General features: G+C 46.8%; 1 protein-coding gene across 1 annotated transcript; it reads left to right on the forward strand.

Moving 5' to 3' along the window:
- Nucleotides 1–5650: 5650 nt before the first annotated feature.
- Nucleotides 5651–13470, forward strand: LOC143281780 (sulfotransferase 1C4-like). Its single transcript, XM_076587072.1, has 5 exons — nt 5651–5825; nt 8020–8352; nt 10027–10130; nt 12594–12777; nt 13334–13470. Exons 1-5 carry the CDS (start codon nt 5651–5653, stop codon nt 13441–13443), a joined length of 906 nt encoding a protein of 301 aa, XP_076443187.1. The 3' UTR covers nt 13444–13470.
- Nucleotides 13471–14949: the final 1479 nt, after the last annotated feature.

Here is a 14949-nt window from a genome sequence, read left to right on the forward strand (position 1 = left end):
CCCAAAAAAACTTGGGATATTTGTTTTCAATGTTGAATGATGATGATCATTACGATGCTGCTATGGTGGTGTGCTCAGGTTTAGGGCTACGTGACAAAGCTGTACTCTCATAACATGTTGTGGAGTCAACCATGCTGAGATAGACAGACACACGCAGTGTTGGGCAGGAAATGTGAACAACATCCCCAAAGACTCACAGCGGATGACCCTTGACTGTCTTCCCATGTCAGTCCATAGATCGCTATACTGGGTAGGAGCCGGCCTCGGACCGAAAAGAAGAAAAAGAAGACGATGATGATGAAGATTGATTGATCGATTGAATCTTTAATGGGTAAACTATTAGGCACAGTAAAGGCCTTTTTACAATTCTGCCCATTTAACGACACAAAACATAAAAAATAAAGAACGGCACAAAACATAAAAATAAAGAAATAAACTGAAATAAAATAAAATAATAAGAACGACGAATAAGAATAGGAACTTGGATAGTCTATTAAAGGTAACAAAGCGATGAGAACTGGAACAATTGATACATTACATGTACATACGTACTTACACACACACACACACACACACACACACACACACACACACACACACACACACACACACACACACACACACACACACACACACACACATGCTTAGTAACTTGTTTAATAGTATTTTCTTTATATTCTATGTTAAGTTGTGCTTCTTTTATGTTCTATCTTTTCTGACGAGGACAAATTAACATGCATTCTGTCTTTTCAGGGTGCACGACCATATCATTAGCATCACACCAGTTTTCGACAGATTTCATGTTGGCATTCAGGTGATAACTAATTTCGTCAACATTGCGACTAGCATATTGTATTGATGTATCATCAGCAAATAAATCACAGATTGCATGTTGAATTGATAAAGGCAGATCGTTGATATACAAGGAAAATAAGAGAGGGCCTAGAATTGACCCCTGTGGGAACATGCCTTTTGGAAGAAATAAAGCCACGTGAATAGACAGACTGAATACGGTTTTCTAGGTAAGACCTGAGAAACAATAAGCAGTTATCGTCAATACCATAACATTTCAATTTTTGAAGCAATATTTCGTGATTGATTACGTCAAACACTTTTGTAAAATCAAGGAATATCACTCCAACCACCTTGCTGTTATTGAAGAAAAGAAGAAGATGAAGATGATGATGATGATGATGATGATGATGATGATGAAGAAGAAGAAGAAGAAGAAGAAGAAGAAGAAGAAGAAGAAGAAGAAGAAGATGATGATGATGATGATGATGAAGAAGATTGATTGATTGAATCTTTAATGGGTAAAGAATTAGGCACAGTAAAGGCCTTTTTACAATTCTGCCCATTTAACGACATAAAAAATAAAGAACGAACGACACAAAACATAAAAATAAAGAAATAAACTGAAATAAAATAAAATAATAAGAATAGGAACTTGAATAGTCTATTAAAGGTAACAAAGCGATGAAAAACTGGAACAATTGGTACATTACATGTACATAGGTACTTACACACACACACACACACACACACACACACACACACACACACACACACACACACACACACACACACACACACACACACACACACAAAATTATAAAACAAGCAACAAAGACATACGTACAAAGAAGAAGAAGAAGAAGAAGAAGAAAATGATGATGATGATGATGATGATGATGATGATGATGATGATGATGAAGATGAATAACAACAACAACAACAACAAAGCTGTGCTGGGGCTCGAACTCACGTCCCAGACGTCAGTGGCCATGGTAACTGGTGTATCTCTGGGGTCACTTTCAACGTGGTGGCAGCAGCAGCAATGAGAACCTTCTGTCTGTGTCTTGGCCTTGTCGTTTTCTTTACGTGGAGAGTAACTATGGTTTGGGTTTTGTTATTGTCTGTTTGAACTATTGTCGATCAGCAATGCCAGGAAACTCCTACAATTTTGTAACGTCCAAATGAAGCTTGAAACTACACGTATATCCTGATTGGTGCAGACTTGATGTTTCCGTAGAGTGAAACGATGTGGTTACAAAGTCTGTGAGAAGACGAATATTTACATTTCTTTTTAGGCTACTATAGTGTTTGATAAACGTTACAGAACTTTGAAATTGACATGCATTGAAAAAGACATGGGTGAATTTCTATTTATTTTCAATATTTTGTACAGAATTCAAATTTCACGTAGGCTGAGTGAGATGCAGATCATGTGGTCTCTTTCACTTTATTCTGATAAAAACCACTGAACACTGTTCTGGGTTCTCTTCAACTGGTTTTATCAACTGACAGGTATTCAGTCTACTGAGCACGAAAAAGAACCCACGGCATAAAAGGGTTCTACATTTTAAAACGATTTCTGTATATAAAAAAAAAACCCACACACACAAAAAACTCCACCTTGACGGTAAAACAAATACATTATGGGACATATCTAAAACGTATCTGCGCTGAATTTCACACAGGAAATCTGTTGTGATAAAAAGTAATGCAATACAATACAAGACACTACAATACAATGCGATGCAATGCGTTGTGACAAGATACAATGCATTAAAAGACAATACAAGACAATACAATACAATGCAATACAATGTAATGCAGTGCAATGCAATACAATACAATGCCTTGTGACAAAATACAATACGATGCATTGTGACAAAATACAATACAATGCAATACAATACAATACAATACAATGCAATGCAATACAATGTATTGTGACACAATACAATACAATACAATACATTGTGACAAAATACAATACAATACAATACAATGCAATGCAATACAATACAATGCATTGTGACAAAATGCAATACAACGCAACACGGCACGGCACGGCACTACACTACACCACACAGCACAGCACAGTGCAACCGTTCGCTACACAGCACAACACAGTACAACACTTCGCTACACAGCACAGCACAGTACAACACTTCGCTACACAGCACAGCACAGTACAACACTTCACAACACTTCGCTACACAGCACAGCACAGTACAACACTTCACAACACTTCGCTACACAGCACAGCACAGTACAACACTTCACAACACTTCGCTACACAGCACAGCACAGTACAACACTTCACAACACTTCACTACACAGCACAGCACAGCACAACACTTCACAACACTTCGCTACACAGCACAGCACAGTACAACACTTCACAACACTTCGCTACACAGCACAGCACAGTACAACACTTCACAACACTTCGCTACACAGCACAGCACAGTACAACACTTCGCTACACAGCACAGCACAGTACAACACTTCACAACACTTCGCTACACAGCACAGCACAGTACAACACTTCACAACACTTCGCTACACTGCACAGCACAGTACAACACTTCGCTACACAGCACAGCACAGCACAACACTTCACAACACTTCGCTACACTGCACAGCACAGTACAACACTTCGCTACACTGCACAGCACAGTACAACACTTCACAACACTTCCCTACACTGCACAGCACAGCACAACACTTCACAACACTTCGCTACACAGCACAGCACAACACTTCACAACACTTCACTACACAGCACAGCACAGCACTACACTTCACAACACTTCGCTACACAGCACAGCACAGTACAACACTTCACAACACTTCGCTACACAGCACAGCACAGCACAACACTTCACAACACTTCGCTACACAGCACAGCACAACACTTCACAACACTTCACAATACTTCACTACACAGCACAGCACAGCACAGCACAACACTTCACAATACTTCACTACACAGCACAGCACAGCACAGCACAACACTTCACAACACTTCGCTACACAGCACAGCACAGCACAGCACTTCACAACACTTCGCTACACAGCACAGCACAGTACAACACTTCGCTACACTGCACAGCACAGCACAGTACAACACTTCGCTACACAGCACAACACTTCACAACACTTCGCTACACAGCACAGCACAGCACAGCACTTCACAACACTTCGCTACACAGCACAGCACAACACTCCACAACACTTCGCTACACAGCACAGTACAACACTTCACAACACTTCGCTACACAGCACAGCACAGCACCACACTTCACAACACTTCGCTACACAGCACAGCACAGCACCACACTTCACAACACTTCGCTACACAGCACAGCACCACACTTCACAACACTTCACTACACAGCACAGCACAGCACTACACTTCACAACACTTTGCTACACAGCACAACACTTCACAACACTTCACTACACAGCACAGCACAGTACAACACTTCACAACACTTCGCTACACAGCACAGCACAGTACAACACTTCACAACACTTCGCTACACAGCACAGCACAGTACAACACTTCGCTACACAGCACAGCACAGTACAACACTTCACAACACTTCGCTACACAGCACAGCACAGCACAACACTTCGCTACACAGCACAGCACAGTACAACACTTCACAACACTTCGCTACACAGCACAGCACAGTACAACACTTCACAACACTTCGCTACACAGCACAGCACAGTACAACACTTCACAACACTTCCCTACACAGCACAGCACAGCACAACACTTCACAACACTTCGCTACACAGCACAGCACAACACTTCACAACACTTCACTACACAGCACAGCACAGCACAACACTTCACAACACTTCGCTACACAGCACAGCACAGCACAACACTTCACAACACTTCGCTACACTGCACAGCACAACACTTCACAACACTTCGCTACACAGCACAGCACAACACTTCACAACACTTCACAATACTTCACTACACAGCACAGCACAGCACAGCACAACACTTCACAACACTTCGCTACACAGCACAGCACAGCACAGCACTTCACAACACTTCGCTACACAGCACAGCACAGTACAACACTTCGCTACACTGCACAGCACAGCACAGTACAACACTTCGCTACACAGCACAACACTTCACAACACTTCGCTACACAGCACAGCACAGCACAGCACTTCACAACACTTCGCTACACAGCACAGCACAACACTCCACAACACTTCGCTACACAGCACAGTACAACACTTCACAACACTTCGCTACACAGCACAGCACAGCACCACACTTCACAACACTTCACTACACAGCACAGCACAGCACTACACTTCACAACACTTTGCTACACAGCACAACACTTCACAACACTTCACTACACAGCACAGCACAGTACAACACTTCACAACACTTCGCTACACAGCACAGCACAGTACAACACTTCACAACACTTCGCTACACAGCACAGCACAGTACAACACTTCGCTACACAGCACAGCACAGTACAACACTTCACAACACTTCGCTACACAGCACAGCACAGCACAACACTTCACAACACTTCGCTACACAGCACAGCACAGTACAACACTTCACAACACTTCACTACACAGCACAGCACAGTACAACACTTCACAACACTTCGCTACACAGCACAGTACAACACTTCACAACACTTCACTACACAGCACAGCACAGCACAGCACAACACTTCACAACACTTCGCTACACAGCACAGTACAGTACAACACTCCACTCCACTCCACTCCACTCCACGACAGTGTACCCCCTGGCTGTCCATGTCCTGACAGACAGACACACAGACCACAGCTGAGGACCATGTCCGACCTCCTTCACCTCAAGGACCAGTTCGGCAACGACAGGTATTTCGGGGACACGGGACCAGTCCGTGTGGCTGCCGTGCCCAACGTGGACTTCAGGACACTGCTCGACACCATCAGTCACCTCCCCTTGCGTCAGGATGACGTCATCGTTGTGGGCTATCCTAAGTCAGGTAGTTTGCTTTTTCTTTCTTTCTTTTTGATAGATGGAGAGTGTTTTTACCTGTTTGTGTGAAGAATGCTGATAAACCATTTTTAGTGGATGATCATTCCCTTTGAGCAAGTCAACAGTTAGAAGGGGTGGATGATCATTCCCTCTGTGCAAGTCAACAGTTAGAAAGGGTGGATGATCACTCCCTCTGTGCAAGTCAACAGTTAGAAAGGGTGGATGATCATTCCCTTTCAGCAAGTCAACAGTTAGAAGGGGTGGATGATCACTGGCCTCTGAGCAAGTCAACAGTTAGAAGGGGTGGATGATCATTCCCTCTGTGCAAGTCAACAGTTAGAAAGGGTGGATGATCACTCCCTCTGTGCAAGTCAACAGTTAGAAAGGGTGGATGATCACTCCCTCTGTGCAAGTCAACAGTTAGAAAGGGTGGATGATCATTCCCTTTCAGCAAGTCAACAGTTAGAAGGGGTGGATGATCATTCCCTCTGTGCAAGTCAACAGTTAGAAAGGATGGATGATCACTCCCTTTCAGCAAGTCAACAGTTAGAAAGGGTGGATGATCATTCCCTGTGTGCAAGTCAACAGTTATAAGGGGTAGATGAGCATTCCCTTTCAGCAAGTCATCAGTTAGAAGGGGTGGATGATCACTGGCCTCTGAGCAAGTCAACAGTTAGAAGGGGTGGATGATCATTCCCTGTGTGCAAGTCAACAGTTAGAAGGGGTGGATGATCATTCCCTCTCAGCAAGTCAACAGTTAGAAGGGGTGGATGATCACTGGCCTCTGAGCAAGTCAACAGTTAGAAGGGGTGGATGATCACTGGCCTCTGAGCAAGTCAACAGTTAGAAGGGGTGGATGATCATTCCCTCTCAGCAAGTCAACAGTTAGAAGGGGTGAATGATCATTCCCTTTCAGGAAGTCAACAGTTAGAAAGGGTGGATGATCACTGGCCTCTGAGCAAGTCAACAGTTAGAAGGGGTGGATGATCATTCCCTCTGAGCACGTCAACAGATAGAAGGGGTGGATGATCATTCCCTCTGAGCAAGTCAACAGAAGGGGTGGGCGATCACAGCGTTTAACCCCTTGTGTGCTGATGACCAGTGCACTCTGTGAAGTGTTGTCACTTCTCTGGGATACGAAATAAAACCCCAGAGAAGTAAGTGTGACGACAGATGCCGCTGTGTACATGTTATTTGCATGTCAAAGTCTTCAGTGTCGCCAGATTGAAGGGGGACTGTCGTTGGTGGGAGTTTGTGGTGGTGTCCACTCTGGGCGTGGGGGTGCTCACACAGTCTGGCTCCGCGTGATGATTGTCATCAGTAGGGTGCCTCGCTACGTTTGTTCAATCAGAACAGGCACTACTGAACACCACTGAACTGACTCAACAGCAGTGCGGGGTCTCCTCTGGTGTGTGGCCTCCTGGCGACCTTACATTAATGGTTCCCTGGGGACTGTCGACACTAGCACTGCAACAGACAAGCCCGGGTGTGGAGAGTGTGAGAGTATTTTCAGATGCTTGTCTTGTGACACAAATAGTTTCCGGTCTGTTTGCACGCACGACAGTGAGCTTGACTTCTGAGACTGCACCTTCTGTTTCAGTTCATAATCTTTCATCATATGGAAGGGAGTATAAACTGAAACAAAAGATGCAGTCTCAAATATGATTTTCATGTCAGATGTCTTTCGTTTTTGTTATATCTTATTCATGTGGTGTGGGCTGAGCATGATCCCATTTTAATGACAGGCTCAATGAAATAAACTAGATCAGAAGTCATGTGGTGTGAGTTGAGCATGATCCCATTTTAATGACAGGCTCAATGAAATAAACTAGATCAGAAGTCCACCACCTAACCGATTCTGCAATGACGTCTCCTTGTCAGAACTAAGAGGTTAAGAAAACACACAGACACGCAGCCTGTACAATTCCAAGGGCATCGTGAGGAGACTGACGGCTATTGTGTCGAGAGAAGAAGAAGAAGGGGGAGAAAGAAAGAGAAAAACCAGAATAAAACAGTGCGGGAAAAGTTTTGCTTTGCGCCGAGAATGTCCCAAAGTCTATGGAATTAGCAGATAGGAGCGTTCTTAACGCTGAAGCAAACTTAAAACAGCTGATACTGCTACGATAGCTCATACAACCTGGCCCTGCATTTCATCAGAAGAAACGGGGGTAGACTTGGTGCTGTGTGAACCTTTGTTCCAGGCAACAACTGGATCCACCACATGGTGACCATGCTGAAGGCGGGCACCACAGACTTACCGCTCTTGTATGGCGAGGACAGCTTCCAGTTCCTGGATGCCCTGGGCAACAAGCAATGGCTGACCCCGCCCCACAATCCCCGGGTCCTCCTCTCCCACCTCCCCTTCCGCTTCCTGCCCCGTGACGTCACCGAGAAGAAGGTGAAGGTCGTGTACTTGACCCGCAACCCCAAGGACGTCTTCGTGTCGCTGTACTGTCACCTGAAAAACGTGCATCTACCCCTGGGCTATGAGGGATCCTGGTCCCAGTTCTTCACCGTCATGTTGGAGGAGGGCTGTGAGTACTAGCTGTTGTCAACCACATCTTGATCAGTCTGACCTTTACCCACCTGACCACGCCCTGTCTGACATTGACCTATCTGACTTTAACCCCTCTGACCATGACCCCTCTGACCATAACCTGTCTGACCTTTTACTTGTCTGATCATGACCCGTGTGACCTTTTACCTGTCTGACCTTGACCCGTCTGACTTTAACCCTTCTGATCTTGACCTGTCTGACCAAATCCTTACCAGTCGAGTGTTGAGAAGAAGAAGAAGAAGGAGAGCCAAAAAGTAACGAAAAAGAAAGGAGAAAGAGCATGATGAAGAATGCAGACTGACGTCAACACACCCCACACACACAGCTCGTGGGGTTTTCAGTAAGAGATGTTTTCAATTCATAAATGTACATTCATTTAAGTGCGACATATCACACGCAAACAAGCGTGTACACACAAAACCCAGCACTCAAACGCTCGCCAATAACATGGTAGGCAGAGCGGCAGTGGTGTGTTTTGGTTTTCAAACGGAGCCAGGAAATGCACGTGACGGAGTGAGGGCAGTTTGTTCCACACCACTGGGCCAAGACAGGAGAAACAGCGCTGACCTTGAGACTTTTTGTGTCTTTGATGAACAGTCATTGTCAGCACTCTGCAGCCAGCTGCCGGGTGGAAAGACAGAAAAAAAACCGAATAGAAATGAAGTCACGAGGGAATGTGGGCGAAGTTTAGTGTGTACCAGTAAAACACATGGTGGCCGGTTTGTAATTTACCTTGTGAGAGACAGGCAGCCAGTGTAGTTTCTGGATTTTCTGGAGCGTTGCATTGTATTGTATTGTATTGTATTGTATTGTATTGTATTGTATCACATTTTTGTCACAACATTTTGATCTATGTGAAATTCGGGCTGCTCTCCCCAGGGAGAGCGCGTCGCTTTAGCGCAGCACCCCTCTCTCTCTCTCTCTCTGCAAGTGTATTTATTAACTAGCAAAGTGGATATTTCCACTGATTGTATCCAGTGACAACCCTTTTCTTGTCGTGGGTTCTTTTACATGCGCTAAGTGCATGTTGTACACGGAACTTCAGTTTATCGTCTCGTCCAGACCACCACTCAAAGTCAAGTTGAGGGGGAAGAAAATATTGGCGAGTGTCGGATTTGAACCTGTGCTTTCAGATTCTCTGGCTTCCAAGGCGGACGTGTCAGCACTGGGCCAACGCTCCACCCCAGTGTCGATGTCTGTGAAGGGCTGTGAATGGAGGATGTCGTTTTGTCTTTCAGAGCATGTTTTACACATCGATTTGTACATTATACAGTGGAAATGAGCATGTTTGACATTGAAAGACACTATGTAGATTGAAATTTGTTTTGTTCTTATTATTATGATCATTATCATCAGCATCATCGTCATGGTCATGATTCCTATCAATATTATTATCATTATCACCATCACCATCACCATCACCACCATCACCATCACCATCACCACCATCATCACCACCATCATCATCACCATCACCATCATCACCAACACCATCATCACTATCATCACCAACACCATCATCACCATCACCACCAACATAATCACCACCACCACCATCATCACCATCATCATCATCACCACCATCACCATCATCACCACCACCACCATCATCATCACCATCATCACATGGTGGCTGTGCCGTGTCGTGCAGTCTGGTACGGGGACGTGCTGGAGCACCTCAAGGACTGGCAGTCTGAGATGGACGCCCATCCCCACCATCCCTTCTTCCACTGCAGCTACGAGGACACTAGTCGGGTGGGTGGGACACACACAGACAGGGAATCAGAGAGAGAGAGAGGGAGAGAGAGAGAGAGGGGACGGAGAGAGAGAGGGGGAGAGAGGGAGAAGGAGAGCTAGAGGGACAGGAAGAGACAGAGAGGGAGAGAGGGGGGGGGGGGGAGAAGGAGAGAAGGAGAGATAAAGAGGGGGAGAGAGGGAGACGGAGAGAGAGAGAGGAAGAGGGAGAGAGAGGAAGGGAGGGTGAGGGAGAGGTAGAAAGGAGGAGACACAGGAAACGAATGATGAGCGCACAACGTCAGCTGTCAATGGGCTCTAGCCAGGCAGTCAGCCTGTTGTGTAAATGGCTCCCAGTTCTCTCAACTCTTCTGTCCCTGCCCGGACAGCCATTACAGCCATGGGTTCATGTCCAGTGTGCCGATGGACGGCGTGGTGGTGGTGTTGGTCAGGCGGGCCCAAGTCCTCCCCCATCCACAGTCAGCTGCCCCTTCACACCTGGGTGCAGTCAGGATAACAGGATGACCGGAGTGAAGTGTCTCTCTCCAAGAACACAACAGCATGCCGGAACAGGGCCTGGAACCCTGGTCACTGGTGAACACTGGATGTTGGACGCCCAACTGATTCTGCCATGGCGCTTCCCCCAGGAGGAGTCACTGACCGTTATGCTGGCTGCCACACTTACCGCCCCCTCCACCCTCACCCTCCACACCTCCACCCCCTCACCCTCCACACCTCCACCCCCTCACCCCCCCACACCTCCACCCCCTCACTCTCCACACCCCTACCCCCTCACCCTCCACACCTCCACCCCCTCACCCCCCAACCCCTCACCCCCCACACCCCCACCCCCTCACCCCCCACACCCCGACCCCCTCACCCCCCACACCTCCACCCCCTCACCCCCCACACCCCTACCCCCTCACCACACCTCCACCCCCTCACCCCCACCCCCCCCACCCCCTCACCCCCCACACCCACACCCCCTCACCCCCCACACCCCCACCCCTCACCCTCCACACCTCCACCCCCTCACCCCCCACACCTCCACCCCCTCACCTCCCACACCTCCACTCCCTCACCCTCCACACCTCCACCCCCTCACCCGCCACACCCCTACCCCCTCACCCTCCACACCCCTACCCCCTCACCCTCCACACCCCCACCCCCTCACCCTCCACACCCCCACCCCCTCACACCCCACAATCACTGTCCACTAGGCTGCTGGAGAGTTCCGTGGCCACATTGGATCTTGCTCATGCGCATCTAACTTTTACTCGAAATCGCGAGAAATGCCAAATTCGATCGACACAGACAAAAGCAGCAAACATGTGCTGTCCTCCATTTCTTCAGTTGACAGCCTCCTTCGCTACAACCAAACTCTGTACAATGAAGACCATTGAATGAACAAAAGAAAAACCCCACAAAATATGTAGCAACATGTGGAAAAAAGAAATCTGCCGTTTTGCACGTGCTGCCTCTCCTGATCGCCTCTGTTGCTTGCAACTTTGGAGAGCCAATCAACTTGGAGAGTCCAGATCATGTGACGCACCTCTGTAAGTCAAGTGAGCACGGAATTCTCCAGCGGTCTATCCCACGTCCCCCCCGCCCCCCCGGACCCGCCCTCCCTCCCCCCCCCAACCTCTATCTGTCCCTCTCCCCTCCCGCTCACAGCATGTACACCCGCCCACTATTGGGTCGGTTCTGGCTTTCATCAGTGCTATTCGGAATGGTTGATGGCTGATGTCTGAAACGGATTTCATTTTTGTTATTCTTTCTACCTGTTTCCTACTTTTCTTCTCTCTCTCTCTCTCTCTCTCTCTCTCTCTCTCTCTCTCTCTCTCTCATACAGACATGTAACTTTTTACGTGTATGACCGTTTTGTTTATTTACCCCACCATCAGGGCAGTCATCCTCCGTTATCGGAAAAATCACCCTTTACCCACCAGGCGCCGGGAACCTCACACTGAAAGTTCAACCCTTTAACCACCCCTAGGACTTGACCGTCCACACTAAAGCTTAACCCCTTAAAGCAGAAACCCTTAAACCTGACTCCTAAAGCTGACCCATAAAGCTGTACCCTAACGTTGTACCCTAAAACTGTACCCCCTAAAGCTGTACCCCTAAATCTGACCCCTAAAGCTGTACCCTAAAGCTGACCCCTAAAGCTGTACTCTAAAGCTGACCCCTAAAGTTGTACCCTAAAGCTGACCCCTAAATTGTACTCTGAAGCTGTACCCTAAAGCTGACCCCTAAAGCTGTACCCTAATGCTGTACCCTAAAGCGCTACCTCCTAAAGCTGAACCCTAAAGCTGTACTCTAAAGCTGAACCCTAAAGCTGTATCCTAAAGCTGACCCCTAAAGCTGAACCCTAAAGCTGTACCCTAATGCTGAACCCCTAAAGCTGTACCCTAAAGCCGTACCCTAAAGCTGACCCCTAAAGCTGACCCCTAAAGCTGTACCCTTGATGCCCACTGCCTGCAGGACACGCTGACCCAGGTGGAGAGGCTGAACGAGTTCCTGGGGACGGGCAGGGACAGACAACTCTGCCAGGACATCGTGCGGAACTGTCGCCTGGACAACATGACTGTCACACGACGCCAGAAGGAGGAGACAGCCCGTGAGGTGTTTCTGTGGAAGGATCCCCTGTCCAGTTTCTACAGGAAAGGTCAGGCGCGAAAATTTCAGGATTTAGTTTCCTTTCATCCCTTTTTTGGCATTTGAGGATCATAAACATATGACTGCATGGTATAACAAATGCGAGCTACATCAGCAGTGTGATTCTATTACCATGCTCATTGTCAAAATGATTTCGCACGTTCAACACGTACCAAAATAATCTGCCAAATTTCTTGGATGTTGCGAAAAGAGTATACTCGATTGAAACATGATGAAGCTGAACTTACTTCAGTTCCAGATGTATGATCTGTCTGATAGATGTTTCCTCAGCAAAGGGTAAAGTATTCTCTATAACTTCAAGATCGTTTTTGGTTTATCTATCCGCCCGAGTGTCCTTGTCTCTGTCTGTCTGGTTGGCTGGCTGGTTGGCTGGCTCTGTCTCTCTTTGTCTCTGGCTGTTTGTCTGTCTGTCTCTCTTTCTCTCCCTCCCTGCCGTGAAAAAGAATGTATTCATCCCATGTGGCGTGGCTACGGCCTTGTTGGTCAAACTGTCTTTATCGATGATGCAATCTCTGCCAAAAACTGAAATCTGCTTTTTCCGCCAGGTGTCGTTGGGGACTGGAAAAACTGGTTCACTGTGGCCCAAAACGAACAATTTGATGACGTCTACAAAACCAAGATGGCTGACTACAAGTATACCTTCCAGTACGAATAACGAGTTCTGAACATATTTTCCCTCTTCTGCATGAACGTGTCCCAAGCAATATCACAAGTCTTAATGAATTTATTGTCTACCAGTAGATAACAATTTACAAAATGAAAATACAGACTTTGGACATACATATTTATCGGATAACTTTTTTAATATATTTTTTTAAATTTTACAAACATCAGAAAAGTTTGGATACTCCATCACCAACAGTATCCATGTCACTTTTTTTTTTTTTAATATAAACACGGTATTCTCTTGGAATCTCATTTAACCGCCCTGTTTCTAAATGTAAGCAGTGATGTTAACCTGCATCTGACCTTACTTGATGCAAACCTTACGCCAATCCCAGCTGTGTTCCTGGTTTTCTGGAATATTCCATGCTCCATGGGGGTCAAAGGTTGATTTAATCTTGTGTGTGTGTGTGTGTGTGTGGGTGTGGGTGTGGGTGTGAGTGTGTGTGTGCGTGACTGTGAATGTTTCTCTGTCTATGTCTCTGTGTGTGTGGGTGTGAGTGTGAGTGCTTGTCTGTGTTTGTCTGTGCCTTGATGTGTGACAAAAATGATTCAACAGAATATTCTACAATAGAATACAATACAATGTCACACAATGCAGAACAACACGCCATGCCACACAACGCAATACAATACAACGCCACGCCACACAACGCAGTACAATACAACGCCACGCCACACAACGCAGTACAATACAACGCCACGCCACACAACGCAGTACAATACAACGCCACACAACGCAGTACAATACAACGCCACACAACGCAGTACAACACAACGCCACGCCACACAACGCAGTACAATACAACGCCACACAACGCAGTACAATACAACGCCACGCCACACAACGCAGTACAATACAACGCCACGCCACACAACGCAGTACAATACAACGCCACGCCACACAACGCAGTACAATACAACGCCACGTCACACAACGCAGTACAATACAACGCCACACAACGCTATACAACGCCACGCCACACAACGCAGTACAATACAACGCCACACAACGCAGTACAATACAACGCCACACAACGCAATACAACGCCACGTCACACAACGCAGTACAATACAACGCCACACAACGCAATACAACGCCACGCCACACAACGCAGTACAATACAACGCCACGCCACACAATACAATACAACGCCACGCCACACAACGCAATACAACGCCACGCCACACAACGCAATACAACGCCACGCCACACAATACAATACAACGCCACGCCACACAATGCAGTACAACACAACGCCACGCCACACAACGCAGTACAATACAACGCCACGCCACACAACGCAGTACAATACAACGCCACACAACGCAATACAATACAACGCCACACAACGCAATACAATACAACGCCACGCCACACAACGCAATACAATACAACGCCACACAACGCAGTACAATACAACGCCACGCCACACAATGCAGTACAACACAACGCCACGCCACACAACGCAGTACAATACAACGCCACGCCACACAA

This window comes from Babylonia areolata, chromosome 4, assembly GCF_041734735.1.
Source record: "Babylonia areolata isolate BAREFJ2019XMU chromosome 4, ASM4173473v1, whole genome shotgun sequence".
Taxonomy (NCBI): Eukaryota; Metazoa; Mollusca; class Gastropoda; order Neogastropoda; family Buccinidae; genus Babylonia; species Babylonia areolata.